This window comes from Oncorhynchus nerka, linkage group LG9b (assembly GCF_034236695.1).
Source record: "Oncorhynchus nerka isolate Pitt River linkage group LG9b, Oner_Uvic_2.0, whole genome shotgun sequence".
NCBI lineage: Eukaryota > Metazoa > Chordata > Actinopteri > Salmoniformes > Salmonidae > Oncorhynchus > Oncorhynchus nerka.
In genome coordinates, this window is record NC_088424.1 from 43,100,961 (window position 1) to 43,125,893 (window position 24,933).

The 24,933-nt window shown below is 45.4% G+C and overlaps 2 protein-coding genes across 3 annotated transcripts in view; one reads left to right on the plus strand and one right to left on the minus strand.

Moving 5' to 3' along the window:
* The window catches only part of LOC115119367 (insulin receptor-like), a 159,399-nt gene that overhangs the window by 33,625 nt on the left and 100,841 nt on the right, over positions 1–24,933 (minus strand). The window contains exons 3-11 of one of the 2 annotated variants that reach the window (XM_065013752.1): positions 23,310–23,440; positions 21,421–21,614; positions 19,865–20,004; positions 19,617–19,761; positions 17,874–18,088; positions 17,077–17,203; positions 10,334–10,449; positions 9,904–10,035; positions 3,527–3,694 (exon numbers count right to left, since the gene is read on the minus strand). In XM_065013752.1, coding sequence (XP_064869824.1) covers positions 3,527–3,694; positions 9,904–10,035; positions 10,334–10,449; positions 17,077–17,203; positions 17,874–18,088; positions 19,617–19,761; positions 19,865–20,004; positions 21,421–21,614; positions 23,310–23,440 — 1,368 coding nt within the window. Of the gene's footprint in view, positions 1–3,526; positions 3,695–9,903; positions 10,036–10,333; positions 10,450–17,076; positions 17,204–17,873; positions 18,089–19,616; positions 19,762–19,864; positions 20,005–20,880; positions 20,898–21,420; positions 21,615–23,309; positions 23,441–24,933 lie in introns of those variants that run through there. The other variant, XM_065013754.1, reaches the window with a different exon arrangement.
* LOC135565750 (cilia- and flagella-associated protein 251-like) lies at positions 18,301–19,460 on the plus strand (the record flags this gene model as incomplete). The annotated part of the gene is made up of 4 exons (XM_065013755.1): positions 18,301–18,441; positions 18,824–18,928; positions 18,961–19,122; positions 19,224–19,460. Coding segments are annotated over 4 exons (645 nt in total), but the record flags the coding sequence as incomplete, so codon positions are not given.

Below are 24,933 nucleotides of genomic sequence, written 5' to 3' on the forward strand. Positions count from 1 at the left end.
ACAAGGCAGTTAACCCACTTTTCCTAGGCCATCATTGAAAATAAGAATGTGTTCTTAACTGACTTAACTCTTAATTGAATAAAGGTTCAAAATAAATAAATAGAAAGAACAGACATTTCTCCTGATTGGAGAAGATCTACCTCAAAGTGGAAACTAAACTCAGCAAAAAAAGAAATCTCCTCTCACTGTCAACTGCGTTTATTTTCAGCAAACTTGTGTAAATATTGTGTAAATATTATACATGTGTGAACATAACAAGATTCAACAACTGAGACATAAGCTGAACAAGTTCCACAGACATGTGACTTACAGAAATTGAATAATGTTTCCCTGAACAAAGGGGGAGGTCAAAATGAAAAGTAATAGTCCGTATCTGGTGTGGCCACCAGCTGCATTAAGTACTGCAGTGCATCTCCTCCTCATGGACTGCGCCAGATTTACCAGTTCTTGCTGTGAGATGTTACCCCACTCTTCCACCAAGGCACCTGCAAGTTCCCAGACATTTCTGGGGGGAATGGCCCTAGCCCTCACCCTCCGATCCAACAGCTCCCAGACGTGCTCAATGGGATTGAAATCCGGGCTCTTCATGGCAGAACATTGACATTCCTGTCTTGCAGGAAATCATGCACAGAACGAGCAGTATGGCTGGTGGCATTCTGGAGGGTCATGTCAGTATGAGCATGCAGGAAGGGTACCACATGAGGGAGGAGGATGTCTTCCCTGTAATGCACAGCGTTGAGATTACCTGCAATGACAACAAGCTCAGTCTGATGATGCTGTGACACACCACCCCAGACCATGACGGACCCTCCACCTCCAAATCGATCCCGCTCCAGAGTACAGGCCTCGGTGTAACGCTCATTCCTTCGACGATAAACACAAATCCGTCCATCACCCCTGGTGAGACAAAACCGCAACTCGTCAGTGAAGAGCACTTTTTGACAGTCCTGTCTGGTCCAGCGAAGGTGGTTTTGTGCCCATAGGCGACATTGTTGCCGGTGGTGTCTGGTGAGGACCTGCCTTACAACAGGCCTACAAGCCCTCAGTCCAGCATCTCTCAGCCTACTGCAGACAGTCTGAGCACTGATGGAGGGATTGTGAGTTCCTGGTGTAACTCGGGCAGTTGTTGTTGCCATCCTGTACTTGTCCCGCAGGTGTGATGTTCGGATGTACCAATCCTGTGCAAGTGTTACACGTGGTCTGCCACTCCGAGGACGATCAGTTGTCCGTCCTGTCTCCCTGTAGCGCTGTCTTAGGTGTCTCACAGTACAGACATTGCAATTGATTGCCCTGGTCACATCTGCTGTCCTCATGCCTCCTTGCAGCATGCCTAACACGGAACGCAAACCGGCTGCGCGCGTGCGCCATCTTGCATCAATGTATTTTGTCCCCCTACACACGACACGCACGCAGGTTAAAGTATCAGAACAAATTCTGAACCAATTACATTAATTTGGGGACAGGTCGAAAAGCATTAAACATTTATGGTAATTTAGCAGGTTAGCTTGCACTTGCTAGCTAATTTGTCCTATTTAGCTAGCTTGCTGTTGCTAGCTAATTTGTCCTGGGATATAAACATTGAGTTGTTATTTGACCTGAAATGCACAAGGTCCTCTACTCCTACAATTAACCCACACATAAAACGGTCAACCAAATCGTTTCTAGTCATCTCTCCTCCAAAGGCTTTTTCCTCTTTGAACTTATATGGTGATTGGCATCTAAACTTTCATAGTATTACCACGACGACCGGCAACACAGTTCGTCTTTTAATCACCCACGTGTGTATAACCAATGAGGAGTTGGCCCGTGGGTACCTGCTTCTATAAACCAATGAGGAGATGGGAGAGGCAGGACTTGCAGCGCGATCTACGTCAGAAATAGAAAGGAGTTCTATTGTAGCCCTTGGCAACGCAGACGCTCGTTGATGCGAGCGAGCAGTGTGGGTGCAATAATTGAATAACATAGATTTCGAAATGTATTTTGCAACACTTACGCACGCAACGCGAGCGGTGTGGTCAGGGTATAAGCCACGTTCACGCAGATGAGCAGGGACCCTGGGCATCTTCCTTTCAGTGTTTTTCAGAGTCAGTAGAAAGGCCTGTTTAGTGTCCTAAGTTTTCATAACTGTGACCTTAATTGCCTACCGTCTGTAAGCTGTTAGTGTCTAAACGACCGTTCCACAGGTGCATGTTGATTAATTGTTTATCGTTAATTGAACAATCATGGGAATCCGTGTTTAAACCCTTTACAATAAAGATCTGTGAAGTTATTTGGATTTTTACGAATTATCTTTGAAAGACAGGGTCCTGACAAAGGGACGTTTCTTTTACGCATGTAATTTGGAGCTGTAGAGAGATGACCAGGTTTTGGCAATCTATACATACTGCTGGACACAAAATACTAGCTGTACAGTTTGATACGACCACATGTCTCTATCTTCTTAATGCCCAGCAGGACTTTGTTCTTGATCCTGACAGAGAAAATGTGTTCATGACTATCAGAAACTTTGCTAAGAAATGTATTCTTCTATTGTGGGCTTCTAATTCTTCTCCCACATTTAAAATGGTGATTGACCAGATTGTTGACTTTCTTCCTCTTGAAAAGCTCAGTTATGACCTCCGCAAGAGACAGCCCAGGTTTGATAGACTCTGGTCTCCGCTACTCAACTATATTTCAAACTGGACAGAGTGAATGGGGTGAATAGGGAAATGAGCAGATACATGTTGCGTAAGGTGCTGTAAAAACTCATTCTTTGCTCGTCGTCTCAGCTAAGGCTGGAAATAGCTAATAGGAACGCTGATAGTGCTGCTGCAAGTTTGTTTGTTTTGTATTATTCACGTTTGCCACATCTGTGAATGTGGAATGTGTTTTGTTGGTTGATTGAAAAACAAGAAAACTTAATAAAACTTAAAAAAAACATTTTTTTAAACGAAGATAAGCTGGAGAACAAGAGTTTTGTCGGAGGTACAGCCGACTAGCGCTAGCTTAAGTTAACTAGATAGGAAAAAAACAACAACTATAAAATAACATACATTTGATTGCGATACTGTACTGTATACATTTTCCATCACTAGAAGAGTCAACTGGAGAAAGACCCTTTCACACTCACCTTTCTGGAAGTTAACTAATTATAGTCACATAACTATATCATCTGTATGAACCAGATAGAACAGGAGAACAGAATAGAACAGTAAAACAGAACAGAAGAACAGAAGTGTAGAACAAAATAGAACAGCAGAATAGAACAGCAGAATAGAACTGAATAGAACAGCAGAATAGAACAGTAAAACAAAATAGAACAGCAGAATAGAACAGCAGAATAGAACAGCTGAATAGAACAGCAGAATAGAACAGCAGAATAGAACAGCAGAATAGAACAGCAGAATAGAACAGCTGAATAGAACAGCAGAATAGAACAGCAGAATAGAACAGAACAGTAAAACAGAACAGTAAAACAAAATATAACAGCAGAATATAACAGCAGAATAAAATAGAATAGAAGTGTTCACACACAGAAAAGACTCACCTTTCTGACAGTAATCGAACTTGTAGAGTTCGCTGGCCTCGGCCTGCTGCTGACAGTACACCAGGTAGTGAGTGATGTTCCCGTTGGGATCCGTGGGAGGTTTCCACTTCAGGAGGATCTGAGAGGAAGAGTTGGAGGAGGAGATGGGGTCCAGGGGCACCGAGGGCTCTAGGGGAGGACGGGGATACCAGGGGTTAATCATACCTTTATTCTTCTTCTTGTTCAGGTCAGCAGATCACAGAATGCAGAATAACTGAACTCAAAACATTTCCATAGACTGATCAAAAGATAAAACTAGCAGTAAGTTTAACTGTAGAATGTATCAGTCTGTTATATCTGGAGTACTTCTCCTGTCTTATCCGGTGTCCTGTGTGAATTTAAGTATGCTCTCTCTAATTCTCTCTTTCTCTCCCTCTTCTCTGGGGGGACCTGAGCCCTAGGACCATGCCTCAGGACTACCTGGCATGATGACTCCTTGCTGTCCCCAGTCCAACTGGCTGTGCTGCTGCTCCAGTTTCAACTGTTGTGCCTGCGGCTATGGAACCCCGACCTGTTCACCAGACGTGCTACCTGGCCCAGACCTGCTGTTTTCAACTCTCTAGAGACCGCAAGGAGCGGTAGAGACACTCTTAATAATCGGCTATGAAAAGCCAACTGACATTTACTCCTGAGGTGCTGACCTGTTGCACCCTCTGCAACCACTGTGATTATTATTATTTTATCATTTATGAACATTTAAACATCTTGTTCTGTTATAATCGCCACCTGGCACAGCCAGAAGAGGACTGGCCACCCCTCATAGCCTGGTTCCTCTCTAGGTTTCTTCCTAGGTTTCGGCCTTTCTAGGGAGTTTTTCCTAGCCACCGTGCTTCTACACCTGCATTGCTTGCTGTTTGGGGTTTTAGGCTGGGTTTCTGTACAGCACTTTGATATATCAGCTGATGTAAGAAGGGCTATATAAATACATTTGATTTGATATCAGCTGTGAGACAAGGAGGAATAAAGTAAGATCACAGATGAATAGCCCAGGGAGACCGACTGACTAGGAGACAGACACAGTAGCAGGCTTCATTGTCCTGGGTGATACACTATATATACAAAAGTATGTGGATTTGGCCATTTCAGCCACACCCGTTTCTGACAGGTGTATAAAATTGAGCACACAGCCATGCATTCTCCAAAGACAAACATTGGCAGTAGAATGGCCTTACTGAAGAGCTCACCGACTTTCAGCATGGCACCGCCATTGGATGCCATCTTTCCAACAAATTAGTTCGGCAAATTTCCATCCTATTAGAACTGCCCTGGTCAACTGTAAGTGCTGTTATTGTGAAGTGGAAACGTCTATGAGCAACAACGGTTCAGCCGCAAAGTGGTAGGCCACACCAGCTCACAGAACGGACCGCAGTGGCTGGAATGATGTATTGGCTGGCACATCACCATCAGAGCCCGGTCGGCGGGGAGGCGACACTCACTACCGAGTTCCAAACTGCTTCTGGAAGCAACGTCAGCACATTAACTCTTCGTCGGGAGCTTCATGAAATGGGTTTCCATGGCCGAGCAGCCTCACACAAGCCTAAGATCGCCATGCCAAGCGTCGGCTGGAGTGGTGGAAAGCTCTACATTGCAGATGATTCTCTGCTCCCAACATTGTGGCAGCAGTTTGGGGAAAGGCCCTTTCCTGTTTCAGCATGACAATGCCCCTGTGCACAAAGTCCACACGGAAATGGTTTGTCGAGATCGGTGTGGAAGAACTTCACTAGACAGCACAGAGCCCTGACCTCAACTCCATCGAACACATTTGGGATGAATTGGAATGCCGACTGTGAGCCAGGCCTAATCGCCCAACATCAGTGCCTGACCTCACTAATACTCTTGTGGCTGAATGGAAGCTGCAGCAATGGTCCAACATCTAGTGGAAAGCCTTCCCAGAAGAGTGGAGGCTGTTATAGCAGCAAAGTGGGGACCAACTCCATATTAACACCCATGATTTTGGAATGAGATGTTCAACGAGCAGGTGTCCACATACTTTTGTTCATGTAGTGTACACAATTCATGTCCATGTCTCATGGCATAAAGATCTGTCTTTAACCTGTCTCCTTCCCTTCATCTACACTGACTGAAGTGGCATTTATATTTGTTACTGGAGTGGCAGCCACGATTTAGGGGACACACCGGAACATAACCCTGACAGGAGGTAGACGATGTAGCCTGGATGCCAGCCAACATGGCTTGACAAAGAGACAAGGACTAGAATAAATAGATCTAGGACCAGGCTAGAAACAAGGAGGGTGAAACTCTAGATCTGGGACCTGTCTAGAGACAAGGAGGGTGAAACTCTAGATCTGGGACCTGTCTAGAGACAAGGAGGGTGAAACTCTAGATCTGGGACCAGTCTAGAGACAAGGAGGGTGAAACTCTAGATCTGGGACCAGTCTAGAGACAAGGAGGGTGACACTCTAGATCTGGGACCTGTCTAGAGACAAGGAGGGTGAAACTCTAGATCTGGGACCTGTCTAGAGACAAGGAGGGTGAAACTCTAGATCTGGGACCAGTCTAGAGACAAGGGGGTTGAAACTCTAGATCTGGGACCTGTCTAGAGACAAGGAGGGTGAAACTCTAGATCTGGGACCAGTCTAGAGACAAGGAGGGTGAAACTCTAGATCTGGGACCAGTCTAGAGACAAGGAGGGTGAAACTCTAGATCTGGGACCAGTCTAGAGACAAGGATCTGGGACCTGTCTAGAGACAAGGTGGGTGACACTCTAGATCTGGGACCTGTCTAGAGACAAGGAGGGTGAAACTCTAGATCTGGGACCAGTCTAGAGACAAGGAGGGTGAAACTCTAGATCTGGGACCAGTCTAGAGACAAGGAGGGTGAAACTCTAGATCTGGGACCAGTCTAGAGACAAGGAGGGTGAAACTCTAGATCTGGGACCAGTCTAGAGACAAGGAGGGTGAAACTCTAGATCTGGGACCAGTCTAGAGACAAGGAGGGTGAAACTCTAGATCTGGGACCTGTCTAGAGACAAGGGGGGTGAAACTCTAGATCTGGGACCTGTCTAGAGACAAGGAGGGTGACCACTCTAGATCTGGGACCAGTCTAGAGACAAGGAGGGTGACACTCTAGATCTGGGACCAGTCTAGAGACAAGGAGGGTGAAACTCTAGATCTGGGACCTGTCTAGAGACAAGGAGGGTGACACTCTAGATCTGGGACCTGTCTAGAGACAAGGAGGGTGAAACTCTAGATCTGGGACCTGTCTAGAGACAAGGAGGGTGACACTCTAGATCTGGGACCACTAGAGACAAGTCTCTAGATCTGGGACCAGTCTAGAGACAAGGAGGGTGAAACTCTAGATCTGGGACCAGTCTAGAGACAAGGAGGGTGAAACTCTAGATCTGGGACCTGTCTAGAGACAAGGAGGGTGAAACTCTAGATCTGGGACCTGTCTAGAGACAAGGAGGGTGAAACTCTAGATCTGGGACCTGTCTAGAGACAAGGAGGGTGAAACTCTAGATCTGGGACAGAGACAAGGAGGGTGAAACTCTAGATCTGGGACCTGTCTAGAGACAAGGAGGGTGACACTCTAGATCTGGGACCAGGCTAGAAACAAGGAGGGTGAAACTCTAGATCTGGGACCAGTCTAGAGACAAGCAGGGTGAAACTCTAGATCTGGGACCTGTCTAGAGACAAGGGGGGTGAACCTCTAGATCTGGGACCTGTCTAGAGACAAGGGGGGGTGAAACTCTAGATCTGGGACCAGTCTAGAGACAAGGAGGGTGAAACTCTAGATCTGGGACCAGTCTAGAGACAAGGAGGGTGACACTCTAGATCTGGGACCAGTCTAGAGACAAGGAGGGTGAAACTCTAGATCTGGGACCTGTCTAGAGACAAGGAGGGTGACACTCTAGATCTGGGACCTGTCTAGAGACAAGGAGGGTGACACTCTAGATCTGGGACCAGTCTAGAGACAAGGGGGTTGAAACTCTAGATCTGGGACCAGTCTAGAGACAAGGAGGGTGAAACTCTAGATCTGGGACCAGTCTAGAGACAAGGAGGGTGAAACTCTAGATCTGGGACCTGTCTAGAGACAAGGAGGGTGAAACTCTAGATCTGGGACCTGTCTAGAGACAAGGAGGGTGAAACTCTAGATCTGGGACCTGTCTAGAGACAAGGAGGGTGAAACTCTAGATCTGGGACCTGTCTAGAGACAAGGAGGGTGAAACTCTAGATCTGGGACCTGTCTAGAGACAAGGAGGGTGAAACTCTAGATCTGGGACCTGTCTAGAGACAAGGAGGGTGAAACTCTAGATCTGGGACCTGTCTAGAGACAAGGAGGGTGACACTCTAGATCTGGGACCAGGCTAGAAACAAGGAGGGTGAAACTCTAGATCTGGGACCAGTCTAGAGACAAGCAGGGTGAAACTCTAGATCTGGGACCAGTCTAGAGACAAGGAGGGTGAAACTCTAGATCTGGGACCAGTCTAGAGACAAGGAGGGTAAAACTCTAGATCTGGGACCAGTCTAGAGACAAGGAGGGTGAAACTCTAGATCTGGGACCTGTCTAGAGACAAGGAGGGTGAAACTCTAGATCTGGGACCTGTCTAGAGACAAGGAGGGTGAAACTCTAGATCTGGGACCTGTCTAGAGACAAGGAGGGTGAAACTCTAGATCTGTCTAGGACAAGGAGGAGTGACACTCTAGATCTACCTGTCTAGAGACAAGGAGGGTGAAACTCTAGATCTGGGACCTGTCTAGAGACAAGGAGGGTGAAACTCTAGATCTGGGACCAGTCTAGAGACAAGGAGGGTGAAACTCTAGATCTGGGACCTGTCTAGAGACAAGGAGGGTGAAACTCTAGATCTGGGACCAGTCTAGAGACAAGGAGGGTGAAACTCTAGATCTGGGACCTGTCTAGAGACAAGGAGGGTGAAACTCTAGATCTGGGACCTGTCTAGAGACAAGGAGGGTGAAACTCTAGATCTGGGACCTGTCTAGAGACAAGGAGGGTGAAACTCTAGATCTGGGACCTGTCTAGAGACAAGGAGGGTGAAACTCTAGATCTGGGACCTGTCTAGAGACAAGGAGGGTGAAACCAAAACTACAGTAAACGACCGTTTACTTCCCTCCTTCCCGCCTCCCTGCCCTCCTCCCTGCCCTCCTCCCTGCCTGCCTCCCTGCCCTCCTCCCTGCCCGCTGGGCTCTGATGGTGGTGTCCCAGCCAACGCATCATGCCAGCCAGTGCTGTGCCAGGTGTGAGGCTGCATGTCATGCGGCTACACTGTAATAACACTATAATAATATGATAACACACTGTGATGTGGTTTATCAGGAAGGAGATGACACAACAGACACCTGTTGTTGATGAAACCAAAACCGGTTTGTCCACTGGAGACACACACACACACACACACACACGCTGGGTGACACACACACACACACACACACGCAGGATGACACACACACACGCAGGATGACACACACACACACACACACACACACACATGCAGGATGACACACACACACACACACACACACACGCAGGATGACACACACACACACACGCAGGATGACACACACACACGCAGGATGACACACACACACACACAGGGTGACAGACGATTTCTGAGCTCTGCTTGAGTAACTAGTGACTTCAGCCATTTGGCACAAGACAGAGAGACAATGAGACAGGGAGGTACAGGCCGTACTCTTAGCTCATCATCAACTTCCTCTTCCTTGTTCTTATATCTTTAGCTTTGACACACCTCAACAGCTAAAAGCTGAGGCAGAGGACAAGAGCCAATCTACCGTAAGTTGTAGCTCTTAGACCACTTATCCCAACCCGGGGTTTTCAAATCCCACCCTCAACCCTGGAGAACCTAACCTACTAAGCTGACTGACTGGTTGGATTGTCCACTCACCTATTGTCTTGATTAGGGGTTTGGGGAAGGCTTAAGATCACTAAATAGACAGACATGAATTAATAAAGAACTGAGAAAACCAACTCAGCGGCCTCGTGGTTAGAGCGGCGGCCTCGTGGTTAGAGCGGCGGCCTCGTGGTTAGAGCGGCGGCCTTCTGGTTAGAGCGGCGGCCTTGTGGTTAGAGCGGCGGCCTCGTGGTTAGAGTGGCGGCCTTGTGGTTAGAGTGGCGGCCTTGTGGTTAGAAGGTTGGGGATCGCTGGTCGAGTCATAACAAAGACTCTAAAATGGAACCCGATGCCTCTCTGCTTGGAACTCAGCATTAAGGACATGGATTGGAGCGAAGGCCCTGCGATAGACTAGCGTCTTGTCCGGGGGGGGTGTACAGTACATCTAGCTGCCTCAAGCTAATGAAACAGGAGATGGGATCAGCTATATCTCGAAGGAAGGTCTTACTGGTGGCGTCTGTCCTGACGTAGGTGATCTTGCTCTTGGCCCCGAGGACCTGGTGTTCATCAGAGGCAGAGAGCTGGGTCTTGACCATGATGGCGTACTGCGTCCAGGGCTTCAAAGCCAAGATCAAGGTACCTGGAAGGAACAATAGTATTGTTAGCTATGTGTTGCAGCACGGACAATATTGAGCCCAACACTTGTTGTTCCTCCTACCGTACAACTACAGTGTATATGATATGATACGTTTTAATGTGTGCAAAGAGCTGCAAACTACATTTCACCATATGGACAATAAAGTCATTAGGTATCATTATTAGTATTGTTATGTGTTGCAGCACGGACAATATTGAGTGCAACACCCCCCCTCCTCCCCTCCCTCCCATGTTTTCAACAGTGTCTATCCTTACCAACACAGGAGAGAATAAAACATTACCTGGCTCCTGTTGTGCGTTTGCCTCTGTTGCCCGGGCTGGAGGGTCCAGGTCAATGATCACCCAGTTGGAACCACACGCATCCTGGCCATCAAACTCTGTCACGTTGGCGTAAGGCCTGAGAGAGGGGAAGAGAGAGAGACAGTTCATACTAAAAAGGTGAATATCTCTCTATATATATATATATATATATATATATATATATATATATATATATATATATATATATATATATATATATATATATACACACACACACACACACAAAACCTGATAAATATGTAACTATTAAGAAGCAATGTGGTTTAATTTTTGCGACCTGTGTTTTTTTAACCAATGTATTTAAGCAATAAGGCCCGAGGGGGTGTGGTACATGGCCAATATCCCAAGGCCTGTTCTTAAGCATGTCGCAACGTGGAGTACCTGGACACAGCCCTTAGCCGTGGTATGTTGGCCATATACCACAAAACCCTGAGGTGCCTTCTTGCTATTATAAATTGTTTACCAACGTAATTAGAGCAGATAAAAATACATGTTTTGTCATACCCGTGGTATACGGTCTGATATACCACGGCTGTCAGCCAATCAGCATTCAGGGCTGGAACCACCCAGGTTATAATTTTAGATCCAATAGTAAAACAGATGGAACAGAACATCACTAATCAACAAAGTGCCACAAAAACGAGTGATACGGCTCATTAACTACTATAGTTCAGGGCTCTACGTTGACGAGTGATACGGCTCATTAACTACTATAGTTCAGGGCTCTACGTTGACGAGTGATACGGCTCATTAACTACTATAGTTCAGGGCTCTACGTTGACGAGTGATACGGCTCATTAACTACTATAGTTCAGGGCTCTACGTTGACGAGTGATACGGCTCATTAACTACTATAGTTCAGGGCTCTACGTTGACGAGTGATACGGCTCATTAACTACTATAGTTCAGGGCTCTACGTTGACGAGTGATACGGCTCATTAACTACTATAGTTCAGGGCTCTAGTGATACGGCTCATGTTCAGGGCTCTACGAGTGATACGGCTCATTAACTACTATAGTTCAGGGCTCTACGTTGACGATTGATTAAAGTTCAGGGCTCTAGTTGATACGGCTCATTAACTACTATAGTTCAGGGCTCTACGTTGACGAGTGATACGGCTCATTAACTACTATAGTTCAGGGCTCTACGTTGACGAGTGATACGGCTCATTAACTACTATAGTTCAGGGCTCTACGTTGACGAGTGATACGGCTCATTAACTACTATAGTTCAGGGCTCTACGTTGACGAGTGATACGGCTCATTAACTACTATAGTTCAGGGCTCTACGTGATGGCTCATTAACTACTAGGGCTAGTTGACAGTGATACGGCTCATTAACTACTATAGTTCAGGGCTCTACGTTGAGAGTGATACGGCTCATTAACTACTATAGTTCAGGGCTCTACGTTGACGAGTGATACGGCTCATTAACTACTATAGTTCAGGGCTCTACGTTGAAGAGTGATACGGCTCATTAACTACTATAGTTCAGGGCTCTACGTTGACGAGTGATACGGCTCATTAACTACTATAGTTCAGGGCTCTACGTTGACGAACGGCTCATTAACTACTATAGTTCAGGGCTCTACGTTGACGAGTGATACGGCTCATTAACTACTATAGTTCAGGGCTCTACGTTGACGAGTGATACGGCTCATTAACTACTATAGTTCAGGGCTCTACGTTGACGAGTGATACGGCTCATTAACTACTATAGTTCAGGGCTCTACGTTGACGAGGAGTGATACGGCTCATTAACTACTATAGTTCAGGGCTCTACGTTGACGAGTGATACGGCTCATTAACTACTATAGTTCAGGGCTCTACGTTGACGAGTGATACGGCTCATTAACTACTATAGTTCAGGGCTCATTAACTACTATAGTTGTTGACGAGTGATACGGCTCATTAACTACTATAGTTCAGGGCTCTACGTTGAAGAGTGATACGGCTCATTAACTACTATAGTTCAGGGCTCTACGTTGACGAGTGATGATGCGGCTCATTAACTACTATAGTTCAGGGCTCTACGTTGAAGGAGTGATACGGCTCATTAACTACTATAGTTCAGGGCTCTACGTTGACTACGGCTCATTAACTACTATAGTTCAGGGCTCTACGTTGACGAGTGATACGGCTCATTAACTACTATAGTTCAGGGCTCTACGTTGACGAGTGATACGGCTCATTAACTACTATAGTTCAGGGCTCTACGTTGACGAGGGAGTGATACGGCTCATTAACTACTATAGTTCAGGGCTCTACGTTGACGAGTGATACGGCTCATTAACTACTATAGTTCAGGGCTCTACGTTGACGAGTGATACGGCTCATTAACTACTATAGTTCAGGGCTCTACGTTGACGAGTGATACGGCTCATTAACTACTATAGTTCAGGGCTCTACGTTGACGAGTGATACGGCTCATTAACTACTATAGTTCAGGGCTCTACGTTGACGAGTGATACGGCTCATTAACTACTATAGTTCAGGGCTCTACGTTGACGAGTGATACGGCTCATTAACTACTATAGTTCAGGGCTCTAGTTGACAGGATACGGCTCATTAACTACTATAGTTCAGGGCTCTACGTTGACGAGTGATACGGCTCATTAACTACTATAGTTCAGGGCTCTACGTTGACGAAGTGAGTGATACGGCTCATTAACTACTATAGTTCAGGGCTCTACGTTGGACGAGTGATACGGCTCATTAACTACTATAGTTCAGGGCTCTACGTTGATATACGGCTCATTAACTACTATAGTTCAGGGCTCTACGTTGACATAGAGTGATACGGCTCATTAACTACTATAGTTCAGGGCTCTACGTTGACGAGTGATACGGCTCATTAACTACTATAGTTCAGGGCTCTACGTTGGACGAGTGATACGGCTCATTAACTACTATAGTTCAGGGCTCTACGTTGACGAGTGATACGGCTCATTAACTACTATAGTTCAGGGCTCTACGTTGACGAGTGATACGGCTCATTAACTACTATAGTTCAGGGCTCTACGTTGACGAGTGATACGGCTCATTAACTACTATAGTTCAGGGCTCTACGTTGACAAGGAGTGATACGGCTCATTAACTACTATAGTTCAGGGCTCTACGTTGACGAGTGATACGGCTCATTAACTACTATAGTTCAGGGCTCTACGTTGACGAGTGATACGGCTCATTAACTACTATAGTTCAGGGCTCTACGTTGACGAGGAGTGATACGGCTCATTAACTACTATAGTTCAGGGCTCTACGTTGACGAGTGATACGGCTCATTAACTACTATAGTTCAGGGCTCTACGTTGACGAGTGATACGGCTCATTAACTACTATAGTTCAGTTCGTTGACGAGGGCTCATTAACTACTATAGTTCAGGGCTCTACGTTGACGAGGAGTGATACGGCTCATTAACTACTATAGTTCAGGGCTCTACGTTGACGAGTGATACGGCTCATTAACTACTATAGTTCAGGGCTCTACGTTGACGAGTGATACGGCTCATTAACTACTATAGTTCAGGGCTCTACGTTGACGAGTGATACGGCTCATTAACTACTATAGTTCAGGGCTCTACGTTGACGAGTGATACGGCTCATTAACTACTATAGTTCAGGGCTCTACGTTGACGAGTGATACGGCTCATTAACTACTATAGTTCAGGGCTCTACGTTGACGAGTGATACGGCTCATTAACTACTATAGTTCAGGGCTCTACGTTGACGTGATACGGCTCATTAACTACTATAGTTCAGGGCTCTACGTTGGCGAGTGATACGGCTCATTAACTACTATAGTTCAGGGCTCTACGTTGAAGAGTGATACGGCTCATTAACTACTATAGTTCAGGGCTCTACGTTGACGAGGAGTGATACGGCTCATTAACTACTATAGTTCAGGGCTCTACGTTGACGAGAGTGATACGGCTCATTAACTACTATAGTTCAGGGCTCTACGTTGACGAGTGATACGGCTCATTAACTACTATAGTTCAGGGCTCTACGTTGAAGAGTGATACGGCTCATTAACTACTATAGTTCAGGGCTCTACGTTGAAGAGTGATACGGCTCATTAACTACTATAGTTCAGGGCTCTACGTTGACGAGGAGTACACGATGTGTTCCTAAGTAGACAAGTAGAAGCACACAAACAAATCTGGGAGATCAATTCAAGTATTTCAATTCATTTATGAATGAATGAAATGACTTAAAGACCATGAATAAAAGGTTTCTGGAATGATCTATGCTCAATCAAGCACAGTGCACCCTTAAAGGTCTCCAGTCGAAAATGTTCAGCTGCCCATTTTTAAAGGGATGTGCCGTTACTGTGGTAACTGGGCACTTCCTTGTCTGTGAGGGGAAAAAGAAAATCTCAGAATGCTCTTCACAAGAAGCAGAAAGTTACAGCAAACTCAAACTAACATCAAACTAAATTATATACCTGACCAAGAAACACGAAGACAAAGCGACACTTAGCATTTCGGGTCAATTTGACTGTGACCACACGCCAATGTGGCTTGTGAAATAGACATTACCCGCAAATGACAAAATCTACCCGCATTTGGCGGGTGTTCTGGTCCCGACCCATAGTGTTAGCATAAAAATGAAGTGTATTTTCTCCCTGCCCCTGTTTCGAGACAGGTGAATGATAATGGTCCATTCTAAATCAAAACTAATTTCACACATATATTATTTAAACCAGAATAAATGAAGAATAGTCTGATAGTGACAATATTAGCCTATTAGCTGTGAATGATCCCCAGTGTAAGGCAAGAAACAATGCCTTTTTAAAAATGTTTATCGAAGTTGCATACCTCATGGAGCCTAGCCCATAGGCCTATTTGTTCTGATAAGGTATATATCACAACTAAAGTGGACTAATAACTTCATAAAATGAAGCACATTAATCCACTTTACAACGTGATTAGAGTAACTGGCATATATAAGCAGTTTCCAGTTTGGGGAAGATCATTTTCACCATAGAAAATGCACCTTTATAATAAAAGCATTACATACATAGTTATTTGTGGTCAGTTTTTTTTATAATGGTGTTTTCCTGCTACTGAAACATTCGCTCTTATAGCCTAGTGGCGTGTGCACACTGCTCCACTTATCATGTGAATAAATAGCCTGATAGTTGATCATATATCAAGCTGAACGTTCTGATCGGTTGAGTCAGCCTCATTGCATAGAAATGTGTTTTGTTGATGCTAGTGGTTGTATTAATTTGAGATCTATCGCATCCCACAACTGTCCCAGACTATGTTTGAATTATTTATTTCTCACACAGAAGGACGAGTTGACCAATAGAAAATGTCAACTTTTGTACACTGGGGGGATAGTAGATGAACATAGGCTGGTGCTTTTTGTTGTTCGTTAGGCCTACTCATCTTATTGGCTGACGAAAAGTAAATGTGAACAATTCTTCCACCTCTGAAGTGACGCCTCAACCCCTGAGATGCAGTGCCTTAGACCGCTGCGCCACTCGGGAGGCTCAATAGACTACATTCTCTTCATATCATGTTTCTTTAGACCGGTCTAAAATAAATAATGGCTTTATTGTGAAGGTGTAGGCTATATTACATTTATTTATTGTGAAGGTGTAGGCTATATTACATGGATTTATTGTGAAGGTGTAGGCTATATTACATGGATTTATTGTGAAGGTGTAGGCTATATTACATGGATTTATTGTGAAGGTGTAGGCTATATTACATGGATTTATTGTGAAGGTGTAGGCTATATTACATGGATTTATTGTGAAGGTGTAGGCTATATTCCATGGATTTATTGTGATAGTGTAGGCTATATTACATGGATTTATTGTGAATGTGTAGGCTATATTACATGGATTTATTGTGAATGTGTAGGCTATATTACATGGATTTATTGTGAAGGTGTAGGCTATATTACATGGATTTATTGTGAAGGTGTAGGCTATATTACATGGATTTATTGTGAAGGTGTAGGCTATATTACATGGATTTATTGTGAAGGTGTAGGCTATATTACATGGATTTATTGTGAAGGTGTAGGCTATATTACATGGATTTATTGTGAAGGTGTAGGCTATATTACATGGATTTATTGTGAAGGTATAGGCTATATTACATGGATTTATTGTGAAGGTGTAGGCTATATTACATTTATTTATTGTGAAGGTGTAGGCTATATTACATGGATTTATTGTGAAGGTGTAGGCTATATTACATGGATTTATTGTGATGGTGTAGGCTATATTACATGGATTTATTGTGAAGGTGTAGGCTATATTACATGGATTTATTGTGAAGGTGTAGGCTATATTACATGGATTTATTGTGATAGTGTAGGCTATATTACATGGATTTATTGTGAAGGTGTAGGCTATATTACATGGATTTATTGTGAAGGTGTAGGCTATATTACATTTATTTATTGTGAAGGTGTAGGCTATATTACATGGATTTATTGTGAAGGTGTAGGCTATTTTTTTAACATGTAGATGTTCCTACGGTCTGTTCCTACGTTCTGCATCAGTGGCTTGTAGACTGTGTGGAAGCCAGGAGATGCTAAATGTGTTTATGTTAACTAACAGTCAATTACTGTGAGACCGCAGTTATTTGCTTGACAATCACTGGCTGCCGAAATGTCAGGCATCACAGTCATGTTCAACACACACACACACACACACACACACACACACAACTGTACTTACGCTTCCTTGTAGAAGACCATGAAGCCCAGCAGGTCTCTGAAGTCGGGAGGCCAGAACGGTTCCCACTTGATCATGATCTTATCATGTGTAGCACGCACCTGAGTGAACCTTAACTCCTGATTCTCACCTGAGAGAGACACACACACACCACCGAGACACACACACACCACCGAGACACACACACACACCACCGAGACACACACACACACCACCGAGACACACACACACCACCGAGACACACACACACACACCACCGAGACACACACACACACACCACCGAGACACACACACACACACCACCGAGACACACACACACACACCACCGAGACACACACACACACACACACACACACACACACACCACCAGAGACACACACACACACACACACCACCGAGACACACACACACACCACCGAGACACACACACACACCACCGAGACACACACACACACACACCACCGAGACACATACACACACCACCGAGACACACACACACACACACAGAGACACACACACACCACCGAGACACACACACACACACACCACCGAGACACACACACACCACCGAGACACACACACACACACACCACCGAGACACACACACACACACACACAGAGACACACACACACACAGACACACACACACACACAGAGACACACACACACACACAAACACAGAGACACACACACACAGAGACACACACAGTCACTATCAGAGGATATGGTAAGTACTATACTGTCCTAGGTCTGTGAAACACAACAAATGTGTGTGTGTACTCAGACTGTACGGTTCTTACAGGAGGCCTGGTCTCCGTTGGTCTTCGATACGATGTTGTTCTTGGTATGCCTGTCCATGGTGCCCGTCACCTCCTCCATCTTGCGTATCTCTGACATGCAGAGCTTAGCATTGAGTTGAAAGAACATGCGTCCCTGCAGGATGCTCAGGCTGTGTTGGGTCCAGTCCCACAGCTGACGCAGGTTCTGGTTGTCATGTGCGTAGAACGAGTAGCCCCTTGGGAAGCAACACACACATTAAATTGATTTATTCAAACATTTAACAGATATTTTAACATTAAAATATAAGGATGTGGAGGTAGAAGGAGGAAGAAGCTGGAGGAAGAGGGGCCGGCGGAGGAAGAAGAGGAGGAGGAGGCGGAGGAAGAAGAGGAAGAGGCAGAGGAAGAAGAGGAAGAGGCGGAGGAGGTGGAGGAGGAGGAAGAAGATGAGGTGGAGGAGGAAGAAGAGAAGGTGGCGGAGGAGGAAGAAGAGGAAGTGGAAGAAGATGAGGTGGAGGAGGAAGAAGAGGAAGTGGAAGAAGATGAGGTGGAGGAGGAAGAAGAGGTGGCGGAGGAGGAAGAAGAGGAGGTGGCGGAGGAAGAAGAAGAGGAGGTGAAGGAAGAGGAGGAGGTGAAGGAAGAGGAGGAGGTAAAGGAAGAGGAGGAGGTAGAGGAAGAAGCGGAGGAGAAGAGGAGGAGTAGGGAGAAGAGGAGAAGGAAGAGGAGGAGGTGAAGGAAGAGGAGGAGGCAGAGAAAGAAGAGGAGGCGGCAGAGGAAGAAGAGGAGGCGGCAGAGGAAGAAGAGGAGGCGGCAGAGGAAGAAGAGGAGGCGGCAGAGGAAGAAGAGGAGGCGGAGGAAGAAGAGGTGGCGGAGGAAGAAGAGGAGGCGGAGGAAGAAGAGGAGGCGGAGGAAGAAGAGGAGGCGGAGGCAAGAGGAGGAAGAGGAGGCAGAGGAGGAGGAAGAGGAGGCAGGAGGAGGAGGCAGAGGAGGAGGAAGAGGAGGCAGAGGAGGCAGAGGAGGAGGAGGAGGAGGCAGAGGAGGAGGAGGAGGAGGCAGAGGAGGAGGCAGAGGAGGAGGCAGAGGAGGAGGAAGAGGAGGAGAGGAGGAGGCAGAGGAGGAGGCAGAGGAGGAGGAGAGGGAGGAGGAAGAGGAGGCAGAGGAGGAGGCAGAGGAGGAGGAAGAGGAGGCAGAGGAAGAAGAAGAGGAGGCAGAGGAGGAGGAAGAGGAGGCAGAGGAGGAGGAAGAGGAGGCAGAGGAGGAGGAAGAAGAGGCAGAGGAGGAGGAAGAGGAGGCAGAGGAGGAAGAGGGAGGCAGAGGAGGAGGAAGAGGAGGCAGAGGAGGAGGAAGAGGAGGAAGAGGGAGGCAGAGGAGGAAGAGGAGGCAGAGGAGGAGGCAGAGGAGGAGGAAGAGGAGGCAGAGGAAGAAGAAGAGGAGGCAGAGGAGGAGGAAGAAGAGGCAGAGGAGGAGGAAGAGGAGGCAGAGGAGGAAGAGGAGGCAGAGGAGGAGGAAGAGGAGGCAGAGGAGGAGGAAGAGGAGGAAGAGGAGGAGGCAGAGGAGGAGGAGGCAGAGGAGGAGGAAGAGGAGGCAGAGGAGGAGGAAGAGGAGGCAGAGGAGGAGGAAGAGGAGGCGGAGGAGGAGGAGGCGGAAGAGGAGACGGAGGAGGAGGAGGAAGTGGGGGAGGAAGAGGAGGAGTACAAGGAAGAGGAGGTGAGCAGAATAAGGAAGAGGAGGTGAACAGTAGGGTCAGGAAGAAAGTCAACTTACCCGTCCATCAGTGTGTCCCCTCTGATGACCCGTAGGTTGCGGAGGAAAGAGAGCGAGACGAGAGCGTAGGAGCGCCGGACCTTCAGGAAGCCTGTAATCTCCTCCAGCTGTCCAAGGTTAGCCTCCAGCTCTGCTGCTATGTTATCTACACACACATACCCATCATTAACTCAAAAGTTACATTGGAAGCGCGCACACACACACACACACCCACAGCAGAAAGTTGAACATGAGCCCCTAATACCCACTTCCTCCTCTAAGGTTGATATCCATGCTGCCGTTGAGAACGGTGCATCCTCTCAGAGCCTGGGCTGCTGTCACAGAGTCCACCATTTTCAGGCCCATACACACCTTAGGACATAGCCCAGCACACGGAGTACAGACCAACCTGCAGGACGAGAGGGAGAGAGCACACATCAGATAACACACCCTCATAGGATAGGGCATGGTTCCCCAACCCGGCGGCCTGAGGGTGATTTAATTTGGCCCCCCAAGTTTTCTGAGAATTAAAAAAAAATAATAATAGATTGGTGGACATAAAGACTGTAAAAAGGATTTGGTTTGGGATGAGTCTGACCGCAGAGTGAAGTAAAAGCAGCCAACAAGTGCTCAGCATATGTGGGAACTCTCAACCAGGTGAAGCTGGTTGAGAGAATGCCAAGAGAGTGCAAAGCCGTCATCAAGGTAAAGGGTGGCTATTTGAAGGATCTCAAATAAAATGATGTATGATTTGTTTAACACGTTTTTTGGTTACTACATTATTCCATATGTGTTATTTCATAGTTTATGTCTTTACTATCATTCTACAATGTAGAAAATAATACAAATAAAGAAAAACCCTTGAATGAGTAGGTGTTCTAAAACTTGGCTTCTTGCGGCCAATTTGCAGTCTACACATTTGTAATTACACTGATTTCAGAAAGTATTCAGAGCCCTTGACTTTTTCCACATTTTGTTACATTACAGCCTTATTCTAAAATTGATTCAATTGTTTTTTCCCCCTCATCAATCTACACGCCTGTATTATAGACGTACGTAGTAGAGTTGACATTAGTATATAGTACTGTATTATAGACTTACGTGGTTGAGTTTACAGTAGTATATAGTACTGTATTATAGACTTACGTGGTAGAGTTGCCAGTAGTATATAGTACTGTATTATAGACTTACGTGGTAGAGTTTACAGTAAGTAGTATATAGTACTGTATTATATACTTATGTGGTAGAGTTTACAGTAGTATAGAGTACTGTACTATGAACTTACGTGGAGGAGTTTACAGTAGTATATAGTACTGTACTATGAACTTACGTGGAGGAGTTTACAGTAGTATATAGTACTGTACTATGAACTTACGTGGAGGAGTTTACAGTAGTATATAGTACTGTACTATGAACTTACGTGGAGGAGTTTACAGTAGTATATAGTACTGTACTATGAACTTACGTGGAGGAGTTTACAGTAGTATATAGTACTGTACTATGAACTTACGTGGAGGAGTTTACAGTAGTATATAGTACTGTACTATGAACTTACGTGGAGGAGTTTACAGTAGTATATAGTACTGTACTATAAACTTACGTGGAGGAGTTTACAGTAGTATATAGTACTGTACTATAAACTTACGTGGAGGAGTTTACAGTAGTATATAGTACTGTACTATAAACTTACGTGGAGGAGTTTACAGTAGTATATAGTACTGTACTATAAACTTACGTGGAGGAGTTTACAGTAGTATATAGTACTGTACTATGAACTTACGTGGAGGAGTTTACAGTAGTATATAGTACTGTACTATGAACTTACGTGGAGGAGTTTACAGTAGTATACCCGGAGGGGCATTCTGGTATACAGGCTCCATTGTGGATGACGAACTGGTGGCAGTCGCTGTTCTTGCTATGCTGACACTTGTTGTGGAGGTCCTGGCAGAAGGAGAAGGGGACGCAGCGCCAGCCCCTGTAGGTATAGTATCCCTGCGGACAGCGGTCCACACAGGCCTCCTGGTAGTAAGGAATATGGATGAGTTAGATTAATCAATTAGAACATTTGGGAATGTAAAATAACTAAATGTAGGTGATATTTGTAATAGCAGATATGACATAATAGTTTAAATAAACAAGACTTGCTTAAACAAACAAGGCCAAAACTCCTTCCCACCTATGCAGGCTGAAATAGCAGGCGGTCTTTTTAAACAACTCTTACACGAGAAGAGCATTATCACATTCACAATATTATTCCGACCTCAGTGTGGATATACACATGGACCAAAAGTATGTGGGCATCTGCTCGTCCAACATCTCATTCCAAAATCATGGACATTAATATGGAGTTGGTCCCCCCTTTGCTGCTATAACAGCCTCCACTTTTCTGGGAAGGCTTTCCACTGGATGTTGGAACACTGCTGCAGGGACTTGCTTCCATTCAGCCACAAGAGTATTAGTGAGGTCGGGCACTGATGTTGGGCGATTAGGCCTGGCTCACAGTCGGCGTTCCAATTCATCCCAAAGGTGTTCGATGGGGTTGAGGTCAGGGCTCTGTGCAGGCCAATCAAGTTCTTCCACACTGATCTTGAAAAACAGTTTCTGTATGGACCTCGCTTTATGCACGGGTGCATCGTCATTCTTAAACAGGAAAGGGCCTTTCCCCAAACTGTTGCCACAAAGTTGGAAGCACAGAATCGTCTAGAATGTCATTGTATGCTGTAGCGTTAAGATTTCCCTTCACTGGAACTAAGGGACCTAGCCCGAACCATGAAAAACAGCCCCAGACCATTATTCCTCCTCCACTGAACTTTACAGTTGGCACCATGCATTTGGGCAGGTAGCGTTTTCTTGGCATCCGTCAAACCCAGATCAGTCTGTCGGACTGCCAGATGGTGAAGCGTGATTCCTAACTCCAGAGAACGCGTTTCCACTGCTCCAATGGTGGCGAGCTTTACACCTCTCCAGCCGACACTTGGCACTGCGCATGGTGATCTTAGGCTTGTGTGCGGCTGCTCGGCCATGGAAACCCATTTCATGAAGCTCCCAACGAACAGTTATTGTGCTGACATTGCTTCTAGTGGCAGTTTGGAACTCGGTAGCGAGTGTTGCAATCGAGGACAGGCGATTTTAACGCGCTACATGCTTCAGCACTTGGCAATCCCGTTCTGTGAGCTTGTGGAGCCGACCACTTTGCGGCTGAGCTGTTGTTGCTCCTAGACGTTTCCACTTGACAATAACAGCACGTACAGTTGACCGGGGCAGCTCCAGCAGGGAAGATATTTGGGGGCATCCTATGACAGTGCCACATTGAAAGTCACTTGAGCTCTTCAGCAAGGCCATTCTACTTGCCAATGTTTGTCTGTGGAGATTGCATGGCTGCATACTCCATTTTTTCTTTACACCTGTCAGCAACAGGTGTGGTTGAAATAGCCGGATCCAGTTATTTGAAGGTGTGTCCACCTACTGTTGGACATGTAGTGTATAGAAAACACAGAAACATCACGTTTTTGACTGCTTTAAGTTTTTGGACCTTTAAATAATGAATCATCTCTAACATCTAAAATCAGAAACACGATTGTTATGCAACAAGTCACAAGGAATTTCTCTTGGCGTTGTATATAGAAGCATCTACATCAGCCCCCCCCCACACACACACATAAACAATCAACTAATGTAATTGTGAAAGGTGTGTTGAAGTCATCCCAACTTTACCTGGTGCTGGAGGTTCTTGCAGGCAACACAGCTGCTGCTGTTGTGGGGCTCAGAGCAGCCTCCCAGACACTGTTCATGGCAACATTGGTGGTCTCTGGTACAGGCCCGGTGCTTACAGCTGGTGGGACACACTGTGGGAGGGGGAGGGTTTAGTAATAGGATATTTGGTAATTATAATAGTATTTGGTATATGTGTTTGACCCAGGTCAGTCAGTATTTGGTATGTATGTTTGACCCAGGTCAGTCAGTATTTGGTATGTATGTTTGACCCAGGTCAGTCAGTATTTGGTATGTATGTTTGACCCAGGTCAGTCAGTATTTGGTATGTATGTTTGACCCAGGTCAGTCAGTATTTGGTATGTATGTTTGACCCAGGTCAGTCAGTATTTGGTATGTATGTTTGACCCAGGTTTGCTCTGAAATCACTAAATGTTACTTTCTAACAAGGTGACCCAGGCAACACACACACACACACACACACACACACACACACACACTTCATCTACTGCCAATCTGGCAAGAATACACTGCACTGTGCAAGAGCGCTCACACACACGCTAGTGTTGTCACGATACCAGAACTTTGACTTGGATACCGATAACAGGTTTAGTATCACGCTACTCGATATCAAAACAATACCACAGCAGAAAAAGAAGGCGTATTAGCCAAAGGCACAGAACGGCCCTTAAACCAGACAGTGTCAACACCTTTTGTTTGCCAAGAATGTGACGAATACAATTTGATTTGATCAACTCCACTACTGCTCTGCTGAATCTTTTGAGTTGAACAGCATAAAATTATAAATATATTTTTTACATCCATTTTTCAGACAGCCATGTGTACATTAATAAATAAATTATACAATCACACAATCAATTTGACTTTTATTTTTTTTAGCAATCTAATAACTACATAACATAATGGTAATAATTTATTTGAATGGTAAATCTCTCATCTATTGATAAACTGGGTAAACCTAGAAGTAGCCTAGACCTATTCACAATACAGGCTAGCGTACATTCAATTGGAGTGTGTCTATGCATTGAGTTATTGAGCCTATTTTGGCTGATTTCATGGAGCTACAGATTAAAAACAATCTGTTCCCCTTCCATTTGGGGCGGTAGGGTAGCCTAGTGGTTAGAGCGTTGGACTAGTAACCGAAAGGTTGCAAGTTCGAATTCCCGAGCTGACAAGGTACAAATCTGTCGTTCTGCCCCTGAACAGGCAGTTAACCCACTGTTCCTAGGCAGTCATTGAAAATAAGAATTTGTTCTTATCTGACTTGCCTAGTAAAATAAAGGTAAAAAAAAAAACATTTGCATAGAAGTAACTTATTTTATTGTACTGATCAACAACATTTGCATAGAAGTAACTTATTTTATTGTACTGATCAACAACATTTGCATAGAAGTAACTTATTTTATTGCACTGATCAACAAGATTTGCATAGAAGTAACTTATTTTATAAAAGTGCACGCTGTCTCTTTAACCAGTAATGATGTCATTCACAAGGCAAGAAGGGGGCGGCCCCTCGGAGCCCTATTTACACAATCAGTTCACTGGAGGCAACAGATAGTCTTTGGGAGACACGCGCGAGAGAGCCCGACTAAGTGAATGAATAAAC